General features: G+C 46.6%; 1 protein-coding gene across 4 annotated transcripts in view; it reads right to left on the bottom strand.

The window, feature by feature from the left end:
* DHTKD1 (dehydrogenase E1 and transketolase domain containing 1) overlaps nucleotides 1-13913 on the bottom strand; it is a 55661-nt gene that overhangs the window by 37467 nt on the left and 4281 nt on the right. For 3 of the 4 annotated variants that reach the window (XM_064369070.1, XM_064369068.1, XM_064369071.1), the window contains exons 2-5: nucleotides 10387-10542; nucleotides 7165-7376; nucleotides 4698-4892; nucleotides 2768-3037 (exon numbers count right to left, since the gene is read on the bottom strand). In XM_064369070.1, the coding sequence (XP_064225140.1) occupies nucleotides 2768-3037; nucleotides 4698-4892; nucleotides 7165-7376; nucleotides 10387-10542 (833 nt within the window). Of the gene's footprint in view, nucleotides 1-2767; nucleotides 3038-4697; nucleotides 4893-7164; nucleotides 7377-10386; nucleotides 10543-13047; nucleotides 13396-13913 lie in introns of those variants that run through there. The other variant, XM_064369069.1, reaches the window with a different exon arrangement.

The following is a 13913-nucleotide window of genomic DNA, read 5'->3' as shown; positions in this document are numbered from 1 at the left end:
GGGCCACCACGCCCAGCCTTGTTTTTCACGATTTTAAATAAAACGTCATTTTCACCTTTTATTTCAGAAGTCAATCTTAAGATCAGCTTAATGTACTGGGTAAAACTGAAGGTTTTTTTTGTTTGTTTTTTTAAGACGGGGTTTCACCATGTTGGTCAGGCTGGTCTTGAACTCCCGACCTCAGGTGATCCTCCCACCTTGGCCTCCAAAGTGCTTGGATTACAGGTGTGAGCCACCGCGCCCGGCCAAACAGAAGGATTAAAATAGAGTATTATAAATCATGTGAAAGGTAAACAGAATGTCTGGCTAATGATTCCAAGATTTCTATTTAGAAACACCATATCAGGCTGGGTGCGGTGGCTCACAGCTGTAATATCTACATTTTGGGAGGACGAGGTAGGAGGGTTGCTTGAAGCCAGAAATTTGAAACCAGCTCGGCCAACATGGCAAGATCATGTTTCTACAAAATAAAATAAAATAAATCAGCCAGGTAGGATGACATGCACCTGTAGGCCCAGCTACTCAGGAGGCTGAGACGGGAAGATTGCTTGAGCCCAGGCATCTGAAGGTGCAGTGAGTTATGACTGTGTCACGAACTCCTGCCTGCACAGCAGATTCAGACCCCATCTGGACAGAGAGGAAGGGAGAGAGAGAGATGGAAGGAAGGAAGAAAGGAAGGAGGGAAGGAGGGAAGGAGGGAAGGAGGGAAGGAGGGAAGGAAGGAGGGAGGGAGGGAGGAAGGAAGGAAAGAAGGAAGGAAGGAAGGAGGGAGGGAAGGGAAGGGGGGAGGGAGGAAGGGAAGGAAGGAAGGAAAGGAGGGAGGGAGGGAGGAAGGAGGGAAGGAAGGAAGGAAAGAAGGAGGGAAGGAAGGAAGGAAAGAAGGAGGGAGGGAGGGAAGGGAAGGAGGGAGGGAGGGAAGGGAAGGAGGGAGGGAAGGAGAGAAGGAAGGAAGGAAAGGAGGAAAGGAGGGAGGGAGGGAGGAAGGAGGGAAGGAATGAAGGAAGAGAGGGAGGGAAGGCAGACCAGCCATATCATAATCAAATCCAATTCTGCCTACTCCCAATTTATTCACTGCAAGTTTCTGGCCTGTGAAAAATTAAAATGCATACGATAATGTGGCTATTCATAGACATAACAGAATATTCAATTGCCTTATATATTTATCTATTTCTGTGGAATTTGAAGACTGATTCTAAAATCCGGGATTCATTATCTCCTGTAGCTAAAGGAGATAATATAATTATAAATATAAATAAAATAAATATAATCATTTAATTATATTTAAATGAATACTTATAGAAGAAACATGACCACAGTCCAAACCTCTAAAAGATACTTGTTGTGGCCGGGCGCGGTGGCTTACGCCTGTAATCCCAGCATTTTGGGAGGCTGAGGCGGGCGGATCACCTGAGGTTAGGAGTTTGAGACCAGCCTGACCAATATGGTCAAACCCTGTCTTTAAAAAAAAAAAAAAAAGATACTAGTTGTGTTATAAAAAACTGGGAGAGGGTAGAAGAAGAAAGAATCACAGTGATAATTTGTATTATTTGCCTTAATGCCAAAGGGCTTCATTTAAAAATAAACAAGGAAGAAAAAAAAAATAGGCCAGGTGTGGGGGTTCACACCAGTAATCCCAACACTTTGGGAGGCCGAGGAGGGAGGATCACTTGAGGTCAGGAGTTCCAGACTAACCTGGCCAACATGGCGAAACCTTGTCTCTACTAAAAATACAAAAATTAGCTGGGCATGATGGTGGGTGCCTGTAGTCCCAGCTACTCAGAAGGCTGAGGCAGGAGAATCGCTTGAACCCAGGAGGTGGAGGTTGCAGTGAGCTGAGATTTCACCACTGCACTCCAGCCTGGGCAACAGAGCGAGACTCTGTCTCAAAAAAAAAAAAAAAAAAAAAAAAGTCCGGGCACGGTTGCTCATGCCTGTAATCCAAGCACTTTGGAGGCCAAGGCAGGCAGATCACCTGAGGTCAGGAGTTCAAGACCAGCCTGACCAACATGGTGAAACCCCGTCTTTAAAAAAAAAAAAAAAAAATCCATAAAAACAAAAAAGTAGGCCGGGCGTGGTGGCTCACACCTGTAATCTCAGCACTTTGGGAGGCCAAGATGGGTGGATCACGAGGTCAGGTGATTGAGACCATCCTGCTAACACGGTAAAACCCCATCTCTACTAAAAATACAAAAAATTAGCCAGGGATAGTGGCACACACCTGTAATCCCACCTACTCAGGAGGCTGAGGCAGGAGAATTGCTTGAACCCAGGAGGCGGAGGTTGCAGTGAGCTGAGATTGTACCACTGCACTCCAGCCTGGGCAACAGAGCTAGACTCCATCTAAAAAAAAAAAGAAAGTAAAGATAATAAAGTAAGCAAGAATTTGTAAAACCACTCTTGACATCTTTTTTTACACTTCTCCTGTTAGATGTATAGATACCATGAAGTTTCCAAGAGGGCCATACTTTCAGAGAAATAATGACATCTGTGCTCTCAGAAGGAGCAGGCCTACCAGCCCATACACACCCCTCAGTTAATTCATAAGCCAAGCAAGGAAAACTGCAGTGGAAGCCACAGGCTAAAGCCAGTTGCCTGATGACTAAACCTCATGGATCTGCCGTTAATTTTTAAAACAATCCCAGAATCTTTTTCCAAAAGGTCCTCTCAGTTTCATCATGAATGTCTCCTACCTGCTTTCAACCCTCCCAACCCACAATTCTTCCCAGTTTTCCCCACCTCTAGCCTCATTTCCAGAAGCTCCAAGTACCTGTAAGCAAATGACTCTGTCCCCCGGCTGGGCCGTTCTGTCTGGAGAGTAGTCCCCATCTTGGCGAGACTGCTGCCTGCCACGAGTTTTGCCCACGGCCACAGGGTTGACAGCCTCCAGGTGTGAGGGATTGGGTAGCATCGTCACGTGGAGGGGATGGTGCGCCCCGAAGTCCAGGTCCACAGAAGAGGTCAGGTGAGACAGGACATCTCCAGTGGCTGAGAAATTCTCTGGAAATTCACTTAAGCCTCGCATTTTACGGAACATCAGCTATCGTGGGTACACATAAAAGGAAAAAAATGGCATTCATTACAATGGAGACTAGGGAAGAAGAAGTGGTTTGTTGAAATCATACAATAAAAAAGAAATTTTAAGGCCAGGAGTGGTGGCTCACACTTGTAATTCCAGCACTTTGGGAGGCAGAGGCAGGAAGATCACTTGAGGTCAGGAATTCAGGACCAGCCCAGCCAATGTGGCAAAACCCCGTCTCTATTAAAAATACAAAAAACTAGCCAGGCATGGTGGCAGGCCCCTGTAATCTCAGCTAGTTGAGAGGCTGAAGCATGAGAATCACTTGAACCTGGGAGGCAGAGGTTGCAGTGAGCCGAGATCACGCCATTGCACTCTAGCCTGGGTGACAGAGCAAGACTCGTCTCAAATAAATAAGAGTACATGGAAAATCAATCCAAATACCAGCTCTGTCAATTAACTAAGCTGTCTAAGCTACCTTGGACCAACTGCTTGTATGCTTAGTTGCCTTTCCTCTTCTTTTTTGAGACAGGATCTGTATCTCTCTTCCAGGATGCAGGGCAGAGGCGCAATCTCAGCCCTCTGCAGCCTGTCTCCTGGACTCAAGAGATCTCCCATTCCAGCCTCCTGAGTAGCTGGAATCATAGGTGTACCACCTAATTTTTTTGTTTGTAGAGACCATGCCACCATGCCTCCTAATTTTTATTTTTGTAGGGACAGGGTTTTTTTTGTTTGTTTGTTTTTAAGATGGGGTTTCACCATGTTGGTCAGGCTGGTCTTGAACTCCCGACCTCAGGTGATCCGCCTGCCTTGGCCTCCAAAGTGCTTGGATTACAGGTGTGAGCCACCACGCCCGGCTGTAGGGACAGTTTTGCAAGGTTGCCCAAGCCGGTCTTGAACTCCTGGACTCAAGCACTCCTCTTGCCTCAGCTTCCCAAAGTGCTGGGATTACACGTGTGAGCCACCTTGCCCAGCCTTAGTTGGCTCCCTAAAAGGAATGATGAGCATGAGTTCTACTTTTTAAAATTTATTTCTATTCAGGTAGCATCTTGCTTTGTTGCCCAGGCTAGAGTGCAGTGGTGAGATCATAGCTCACTGCAGCCTCAAACTCCTGGGTTCAAGTGATCCTCTGGCCTCAGTCTCCTGAGTCACAGGGAACACAGGTGCATACCACCATACTTGGCTAACTTATTTTACTTTACTTTGAGTAGAGACAAAGTCTCACGTTGTTGTGCAGGGTGGTCTCAAACTCCTAGGTTCAAGCCATCCTCCTGCCTGAGCCTCCCAACAGGCTGGGATTACAGGTGTAGCCACTGTGCCCAGCCATCACCATCACCATCACCATCACCATCCTTTATCACCAGAATAAGACCAGCAGTTTTGGCAGGGTGCGGTGGCTCACGCCTGTAATCCCAGCACTTTGGGAGGCTGAGGTGGGTGGATCACTTGAGGCCAGGAGTTTGAGACCAGCTTGGCCAACATGGTGAAACCCCATCTCTAAAAAAAAAAAAATTTATATATATATGTATATGTATTATATATGTATACATATATATATACATATATAATATACATTATAAAAATGTATTATATATATGTATACATATATATAAAACCAGCAGTTTTATTCTGTTACAATCAATCGTATAGTGCTAGTGAGAAACATAGCGACTAACCTTACCTCTGGCGGGAACTGCAGTAGGCCTGTCAATAAATTCAGCCTCCCTCTATGGGGCATCCCAATGATGACATCAGTGACCCCACTGTAGGCTGACATCTTCAGCAGCTCGTGGAAAAAGCCCATCATGCTTTCAGCGCCTTCGCCTCCATATCGCTTCACTGTGGAGAACTTGGTGGCCAGAAAGTGGTCAAACTCCTGCAGAACATCACAGCAGATGTGAGCTGCCAGCGGGCAGCCAGCTTCTCCGGTGGAAGGCAGGAAAGTCTGTGTGTGTTGTGAGATGGCCCCACATTCCCCAAGTGACCATAGCAGTGACACTTCACTACGTATCCCAGAGAGAGGCATAACAAGGACATAGCAGGATGGCTTTCCAGGGATCCCAGACAGCAGGAGTGGGAAAGGAAAATGCCCCTGGCCGGGCGCAGTGGCTCACACCTGTAATCCCAGCTCTTTGGGAGGTCAAGGAGGGCAGATCATGAGGTCAGGACTTTGAGACCAGCCTCACCAACATGGTGAAGTGCCGTCTCTACTAAAAATATAAAAATTAGCTGGGCATGGTGGCTGGCACCTGTAATCCCAGCTACTCGGGAGGCTGAGGCAGGAGAATCGCTTGAACCCGGGAGGGGAGGCTGCAGTTAGCTGAGATCACATCACTGCATTCCAGCCTGGGTGACACAGCAAGACCCTGTCTCAAAAAAAAAATACAAAAAAGAATTAGATGGGTGTGGTGACACACGACTGTAGTACCAGCTACTCGGGAGGCTGAGGCAGGAGAATTACTTGAACCCAGGAGGTGGAGGTTGCAGTGAGCAGAGATCACACCACTGCACACCAGCCTGGCAACAGAGTGAGACTCTATTTCAAAAAAATAAATAAAAATAAGACTTCAAGAAGTAAGGATTTGGCCAGGCGTGGTAGCTCACGCCTGTAATCCAAGCACTTTGGAGGCCAAGGCAGGCAGATCACCTGAGGTCAGGAGTTCAAGACCAGCCTGACCAACATGGTGAAACCTCGTCTTTAAAAAAAAAAGAAGAAGTAAGGATTTATTTTTGTTTGTTTTTGATTTTGCTTCTTTTTTTTAACATGGAGTCTCACTCTGTTGCCCAGACTGGAGTGCAGTGGTGCAATCTCAGTTCACTGAAACCTCTGCCTCCTGGATTCAAGTGATTCTTCTGCCTCAGCTTCCGAAGTAGCTGGGACTACAGGTGTGCTCCACCATGTCTGGCTAATTTTTCGTATTTTTTTTAGTGGAGACAAGGTATCACTATGTTAGCTAGGCTGGTCTCGAACTTCTGACCTCAAGCAATATGCCCATGTCAGCCTCCCAAAGTGCTGGGATGACAGGTGTGCTCCACCATGTCCGGCTAATTTTTCGTATGTTTTTTAGTGGAGACAAGGTATCACTATGTTAGCTAGGCTGGTCTCGAACTTCTGACCTCAAGCAATATGCCCATGTCAGCCTCCCAAAGTGCTGGGATGACAGGTGTGAGCCACCGCGCCAGTCAGAAGTAAGGTCTTAAGGATCTTGTCATCTTTTATAGAGTGAGTAGACACATACCTGAGAAGTATTTTGACTCTGAGGAGAGCCAATAGGTCAATATTTCGGCAATCAACATTTTCCTACTTAGAATAAAGTGATATGCTCAGAACAAGAATCTCTGAGGAAAAATAAAAGAATAAAATGGTGTGGGTGTTATATGATCTGTTGTGTTGAAGTAATGAGGGGTGAACGGGGCTAAGTGCAGAGTTAGTGGCCCAATTCCCTCTCTTCAGTAGATATATATCTTTTTTTTTTTTTAAGATGGGGTTTCACCATGATGGCCAGGCTGGTCTTGAACTCCTGACCTCAGGTGATCCACCCACCTTGGCTCCCCAAAGTGCTGGGATTACAGGCATGAGCCACCGCGCCCGGCCCTTTTTTTTTTTTTTTTGAGACAGAGTTTAGCTCCGTCACCAGGCTGGAGTTCAATGGCACCATCTCAGCTCACTGCAACCTCCACCTCCCGGGTTCAAGCGATTCTCCTGCCTCAGCCTCCTGAGGAGCTGGGATTATAGGTGCGCACCACCACGTCCAGCTAATTTTTGTATTTATAGTAGAGATGGGGTTTCGCCATGTTGGCCAGGCTGGTCTCAAACTCCTGACTTCATGGTCTGCCTGCCCGCCTTGGCATCCCAAAGTGCTGGGATTATAGGTGTGAGTCATAGCCCTTGGCCTTTTTTTTTTTTTTTGAGAGGAAGTCTCGCTCTGTCACCCAGGCTAGAGTGCAGTAGTGCGATCTCAGCTCACTGCAGCCTCCACCTCCCAAGTTCTCATGCCTCACCCTCCTGACTAGCTGGGATTACAGGTGTGCACCTTGCTAATTTTTATATTTTTTGTAGAGACGAGGTTTCCCTATGTCTGCCAGGCTATATATCTTTATAGGCAGTGAGCTGACCTCTGCCCTTGCTATTAGATGCTCCTTTTTACCTGAGATTCCAGCATTAGTTTCAACAGATGTTTCCGCTCTTCTGTGGTAAATGTCTCCTTTTGCACTTCCTCAAACCGCCTGGCAAACCAGTCTTTCTCCTCCTGGCTCTGAAGTTGGGAGGTTTCAATAGAAATCTGCCCACAGTAGATTTGATTTAGATAGGCTAACACTTCTGCAAGTGAGGCTTCTTCCTTCCCCATGTTCAATAACCCTGTGAAATACAATCAAAGGGGTCATTTTAAAAAATAATCAATCATGTGGCAGGTTAACTCTGGAACATACCAAAATAATTACTTCAACACACAGTGCTTTGCTCTTTTCTTTTTTCTTTTTTTTTTTTTAATTGAGACAGTGTCTCACTCTGTTTCCCAGACTCCAGGCTGGAGTGCAATGGTGCAATCTTGGCTCACTGCAACCTCTGCCTCCTGGGTTCAATTGATTCTCCTGCCTCAGCCTCTCTAGTAGCTGGGATTACAGGCACCTGCCACTATGCCCAGCTAATTTTTTTTTTTTTTTTTTTTTTTTTGTATTTTTAGTAGAAACTGGGTTTCACCATTTTAGTCAGGCTGGTCTCAAACTCCTGACCTCAGGTGATCCACCCATCTCGGCCTCCCAAAGTGCTGGCATTACAGGCATGGGCCACTGCGCCCAGCCGAGTGCTTTGTTCTTAATAACTTGGGTCATTATTAATGCTTATCTAGATTTTTATCTGAAGGAAAAACTAAAAATATGGTCAAAGGTCATAAAGTAGTAAAACCAGGAGGGGGAGACCCCACTTCCTCCACAAGAACGGATCCTGCTGCTGTATGCCAAGTGTTGATTCTACAGTAATTTGGTGTTTTTGATGACAAAGTTTTTGCTCTTGTTGCCCAGGCTTGAGTGCAGTAGCACCATCTTGGCTCACTGCAACCTCTGCCTTACAGGTTCAAGTGATTCTCCTGCCTCAGCTTCCCGAGTAGCTGGGACTACAGGTGTGCACCACCATGTCTGGCTAAGTTTTGTAGTTTTAGTAGAGACAGGGTTTCACCATGTTGGCCAGGCTGGTCTCCAACTCCTGACCTCATGTGATCCTCTTGCCTCGGTCTCCCAAAGTGCTGAGATTACAGGCGTGAGCCACTGCGCCAGGCCCCGAAGTTTACTTTATATTGCTCAGCAAGCTTGCCCAACCCACAGCCCACAGGCTGCATGTGGCCCAGGACAGCTTTGAATGTGGCCCAACATAGATGAGTAAACTTTCTTAAAACATTGTGAGATGGCCGGGCACGGTGGCTCACACCTGTAATCCCAGCACTTTGGGAGGCTGAGGTGGGTGGATCACGAGGTCATGAGATCGAGACCATCCTGGTCAACATGGTGAAATCCCATCTCTACTAAAAACATATAAAAAAAATTAGCTGGGTGTGGTGGCACGCACCTGTAATCCCAGCTACTCCGGAAGCTGAGGCAGGAGAATTGCCTGAACCCAGGAGGCAGAGGTTGCAGTGAGCCGAGATCGCGCCATTACACTCCAGCCTGGGTAACAAGAGCGAAACTCTGTCGCAAAAAAAAAAAAAAAACAACATTGTGAGATTTTCAGGGTCTGGGAGCAGTGGCTCACGCCTGTAATCCCAGCACTTTGGGAAGCTGAGGCAGGCAGATCACAAGGTCAGGAGTTTGAGACCAGCCTGGCCAACATGGTGAAACCCCACCTCTACTAAAAATACAAAAATTAGTTGGGCGTGGTGGCGGGCACCTGTAATTCCAGCTCCTCGGGAGGCTGAGGCAGGAGAACCGCTTAAAACAGGAAGGCAGAGGTTGCAATGAGCCGAGATTACGCTACTGCATTCCAGCCTGGGCAACAGAGTGAGACTCAGTCTCAAAAATTGTGAGATTTTCTTTGCAATTTTTTTTAAGCTCATTAGCTATCATTGGTGTTAGCATATTTTACATGTGGCCCAAGACAATTCTTCTTCCAATGTGGCCCAAAAAAGCCAAAAGATTGGACACTTCTGGCTTATGGTTTCTTACAACAAGTTTATTGTATTTTTTTTAATAGAAGTATTTAAAGTATTGGCCTTTGAGGGAGTCAGATGCATCACCACTATATTCCAACTGAGCCACGAATCATGTAGCTTCATGTTTTCTACATTTACTGGTTTGCTTTTATGAGGTGCTGAAGAATGAGTTCTTTCTGCAGAGGTTCAAGAAAAGGGCCTTTGGAGGCCCATCTCAGCAAAAAAAAAAAAAAAGAGAGAGAGACAACTACCATCTTGCAAAGCCCAGGTAACCCTCAGATCCCTAAGAGACACTAGAATGATTGTTGAAGGTTGAAAAGCCATTACACCTTAGGGTAGTTTATTACACAGCATTAGGTGACTGAAGCATGACTCACTGATACACACAATCAGAATCTGATATTTGCAAGATTAACTTTAAAAAGTAACATGAGGTAGGATCCTGAAATCATGACTGATGATGCAGGCCCAACTTCTTCTATGTTCCCAGGCTGGGAGAGAAAATAGAATGAGGGGGTGCAGGCTTTGGAAGGGAAGCATCCCTGGATATCCCCCACACCACCACTGAGCTGCTAGGGTTACAGACGTTCTCTGAGTTAGTTTGCCCATCTACAAAATAAAGAGAACAATAACTACTTTAGGGAGTGGTTTTGAGAATAAATTAATATATGTTAAGCACATGGCACTTTAGAGTTCAAAGTTTTTTGTTTGTTTGTTTTTTTGAGACAGGGTCTCCAAACTCTGTTGCCCAGGCTGGAATGCAGAGGCATGATCAAGGCTCACTGCAGCCTTGACTTCCCAGGCTCAGGCGATCCTCCCATCTCAGCTTCCTGAGTACCTGCAACTACAGGCGTGCGCCCCATGCCCAGCTACGTGTGTGTGTGTGTGTGTGTGTGCACAAGAGTCTCACTATGTTGCCCAGGTTGGTCTCAAACTCCTGGGTTCAAATGATCCTCCCACCCTGGGCTCCCAAAATGCTGGGATTATGGGTGTCAGCCACTGCGTCCAGCCAACCCAATGTCTGTGAACCTTGAGAAAACAGGCCTCGTCAGAACTTCTAGAATCCCAAGAACGCTCCTCCCTGACCGTACTTCGACGTGCCCCTCCAGTCTCTTCACGCCTGTGGGAGGCTCAGCTCCGGCAAGGTTGCCACTTCTTCAAGAACAGAGGCAGGGTCCCTGCCTGGTGTGCAGCTCCGAGCTCCCGCCTGCAGTGCAGCAGCCATACCTGCCGTGTGGAAGGGTCCCTGCAGCGTCTGCACCAGGACTTGGATTTCAGGCACGTTCTCCAGCAGGGCTTGTCCAGTGAAGAGGGGGTTGATTTTGGCAGCTTTATGACCATGCTCGCGATATACTGTCACCAACCTCGCCAGACCATGATCAACTAAATCAGGGGAAAATTCAAAAATACAAACAGTTTAGGAGATGATTGCAAATCACAAAAATCAGCTTTTCAAAGAAGCTCTTACAGCCCTAGGCACCTTATTATTTATTTATTTATTTATTTATTTATTTTAGAGACAGGGTCTTGCTCTGTCACCAGGCTGGAGTGTAATGGCACGATCTCGGCTAACTGCAACCTCTGCCTCCCAGGTTCAAGCGATTCTTCTGCCTCAGCCTCCTGAGTAGCTGGGACTATAGGCGTGCACCACCACACCTGGCTAATTTTTTTTTTTTTTTTTTTTGGTAGAGATGGACTTTTACCATGTTGCCCAGGCTCATCTTGAACCCCTGAGCTCAAGCAATTCACTTACCTTGGCCTCCCAAAGAAGGCCAAGAAACACATTTTTACAATTTGTGTTTTTATTTTCAGAACACAAAGACAATGGTTAGCATATTTTGAATTGTTTTTTTTTTTCAGAGACGGAGTCTTGCTCTGTTGCCCAGGCTGGATGCAGTGGCACAATCTCGGCTCACTGCAACCTCCGCCTCCTGGGTTCAAACAATTCTCTGCCTTAACTCCCAAATAGCTGGGATTACAGGTATGTGCCACCATGCCTGACTAATTTTTGTGGGGGTTTTTTTGTTGTTTTGTTTTTCTTTTTCTGAGATGGAGTCTCGCTCTGTCGCCAGGCTGGAGTGCAGTGGTGCAATCTTGGTTCATTGCAACCTCTGCTTCCCAGGTTCAAGCGATTCTTCTGGCTCAGTCTCCTGAGTAGCTGGGATTACAGGCACATGGCACCACACCCGGATAATTTTTGTATTTTTAGTAGAGACAGGGTTTTACCATGTTGCCCAGGCTGGTCTTGAACTCCTGATCTCAGGTGATCCGCTCATCTTGGCCTCCCAAAGTGCTGGGATTACAGGGGTGAGCCACAGCACCTGGCCACTGATTCTATTTCTAACTACTCACTAGCCAGGCTGCTAATCATACTCTAGAACACTGGCACAGGAGTTGGCACAAAAGAACCTTGCTTGTCCCAAAAGAACATGAGGCGTGTAGCAGTTTGGCACCGGCAGAGAGAGAAAGTCCTCTCCCACATCAGGAACTTCCTCCATCACCCTGGCAACCCATGCTCCCACAGACCGCCATTTCTTTGGGAGTTTCTTCTTCCACCAACCCTATTTCCAACCCCTTCCCTCTCTGCCTCAAGCCCTTCCACCGAGAACTCTGGCACTAGGTTTCATCAAGAACAAACCTCCCTGAACGTTCCTCACACTCTAGGCTTCATCAGAACGTGGCTGTGCCCAGAGAGCACAAGTACAAGGTGTAGCTACACAGTGACCCTCATCTGCACCCTCCAATCTTGAAGACAAAGGCAGGTCCTCCTCATTCTTCACTGACATCTCCCTATCATTAGTTCTTTCTTTATAAAACCCCAGTCCTCTGACGGACAAGCAATGGCACTAACTCATCTCCAGTTGCCGAGAGCCATTAAAAAATAATATTGTAGGCCGGGCACAGGCTCACGCCTGCAATCCCAGCACTTTGAGAGGCTAAGGCAGGGGGATAATGAGGTCAGGAGTTCGAGACCACCCTGGCCAACATAGTGAAACCCCATCTCTACTAAAAATAGTAGCTGAGCATGGTGGCATGTGCCTGTAGTCACAGCTACTTGGGAGGCTGAGACAGGACAATCACTTGAACCTGGAAGGAGGAGGTTGCAGTGAGCCAAGATCTCACCACTGCACTTCAACTTGGGTGACAGAGTGAGACTTCATCTCAAAAATAATACTAATAATAATATTGTAGAAGAATGATTAATGAAAAAGCATCAAGACTTAAGGAATGGCTGGGTGCGGTGGCTCATGCCCAGCACTTTGGGAGGCTGAGGAGGGCGGATCACCTGAGGTCAGAGTTTGAGACCAGCCTGGCCCACAGGGTGAAACACTGTCTCTATTAAAAATAAGAAAATTAGCCAGGCGTGGTGGCAGGTGCTTGTAATCTCACCTATTCGGGAGACTCAGCCAGAAGAATCGCTTGAATCCAGGAGGTAGAGTTTGCAGTGAGCTGAGATCATACCACTGCACTCCAGTCTGGGCCACAGAGTGAGACTGTCCCAAAAAACAAGTAAACAAACAAAATTAGCTGGGCATGGTGGCATATGCTTGTAGTCCCAGCTACTTGGGAGGCTAAGGCAGGAGGATCACCTGAGCCCAGGAAGTCAAGGCTGGAGTAAGCTATGATCATGTCACTGCACTCCAGCCTGGGCAAGAGAGCGAGACCCCGTCTCAAGAAAAAAATAAAAAATAAAAAATCTTTAGCTTTGTTTGGTCTGGGTTTATGCTCTAGAATTAGCTATATTTTCAAAAATCTCTCATGCATTCAGGTTTTCCTCAAATGTTTTTTCTACGACTCCAGTAAAGGCTCCTCTCATTCTCAATACGCAACATCTCTACAACCTCACTTCAACTACCAAACTCAGTAACAGAGGAAGTAACCACTGACCTGGAAACCCATGGCTACCATCTCCTGAGGGTCTCCAAATTGTGTCATTTTGCGTAATAGAGGGCTCATATCCTCTGTGATAAAATGTACACCCGTGAATTACCATGGTGTACATTTTAAACCCACCTCCATTTTAAAATGGCATTGTCGATAAATTCAAGTTTCCGTGGAAACTGAGGTTGACAGAGGTAAAAGTCCAAGCTGCTACGAATAGCTAGTTACAAAGAACACTCATCATGGGTCAAATTTTAACTGGTGAAACCACTGCCATCCAAAAGGTTATTAGAGGCAAATTCAATATCTTATTTAATTATTTATTTATTTTTACTTATTTATTTTTTTATTTTTTGAGACAGTGTCTTGCTCTATCACCCAGGCTGGAGTGCAGTGGCACGATCTCACCTCACTGCAACCTCAGCCTCCTGGGTTCAAGTGATTCTCCTGCCTCAGCCTCCTGAGTAGCTTGGACCACAGGCACCAGCCACCACGTCTGGTAAATTTTTATATTTTTAGTAGAGACGGGTTTTCGCCATGTTGGCCAAGCTGGTATCCAACTCCTGATCTCAGGTGATCCTCCCGCCTTGGCCTCCCAAAGTGTTGGGATTACAGGCATGAGCCACCGTGCCTGGCCTACTTATTTTTTGAGATAGTCTTGCTCTGTTGCCCAGGCTGGAGTGCAATGGCATGATCTCAGCTCACTGCAACCTCTGCCTCCCAGGTTCAAGCAATTCTCATGTCTCAACCTCCCAAGTTTAGTAGCTGGGACTTACAGGTGTGCACCACCACACTCAGCTAATTTCTGTATTTTTTTTAGTAGAGATGGGGTTTCACCATGTGTTGGCCAGGCTGGCCCTTAACTCCTGGCC

The sequence above is a fragment of the Aotus nancymaae genome, unplaced genomic scaffold, assembly GCF_030222135.1.
Source record: "Aotus nancymaae isolate 86718 unplaced genomic scaffold, 86718_ANA_hifiasm-v0.15.2.pri h1tg000083l, whole genome shotgun sequence".
Lineage (NCBI taxonomy): Eukaryota > Metazoa > Chordata > Mammalia > Primates > Aotidae > Aotus > Aotus nancymaae.
The sequence above is the reverse complement of the archived record's forward strand: the minus strand, read 5'-3'. Positions and strand labels throughout refer to the sequence as shown.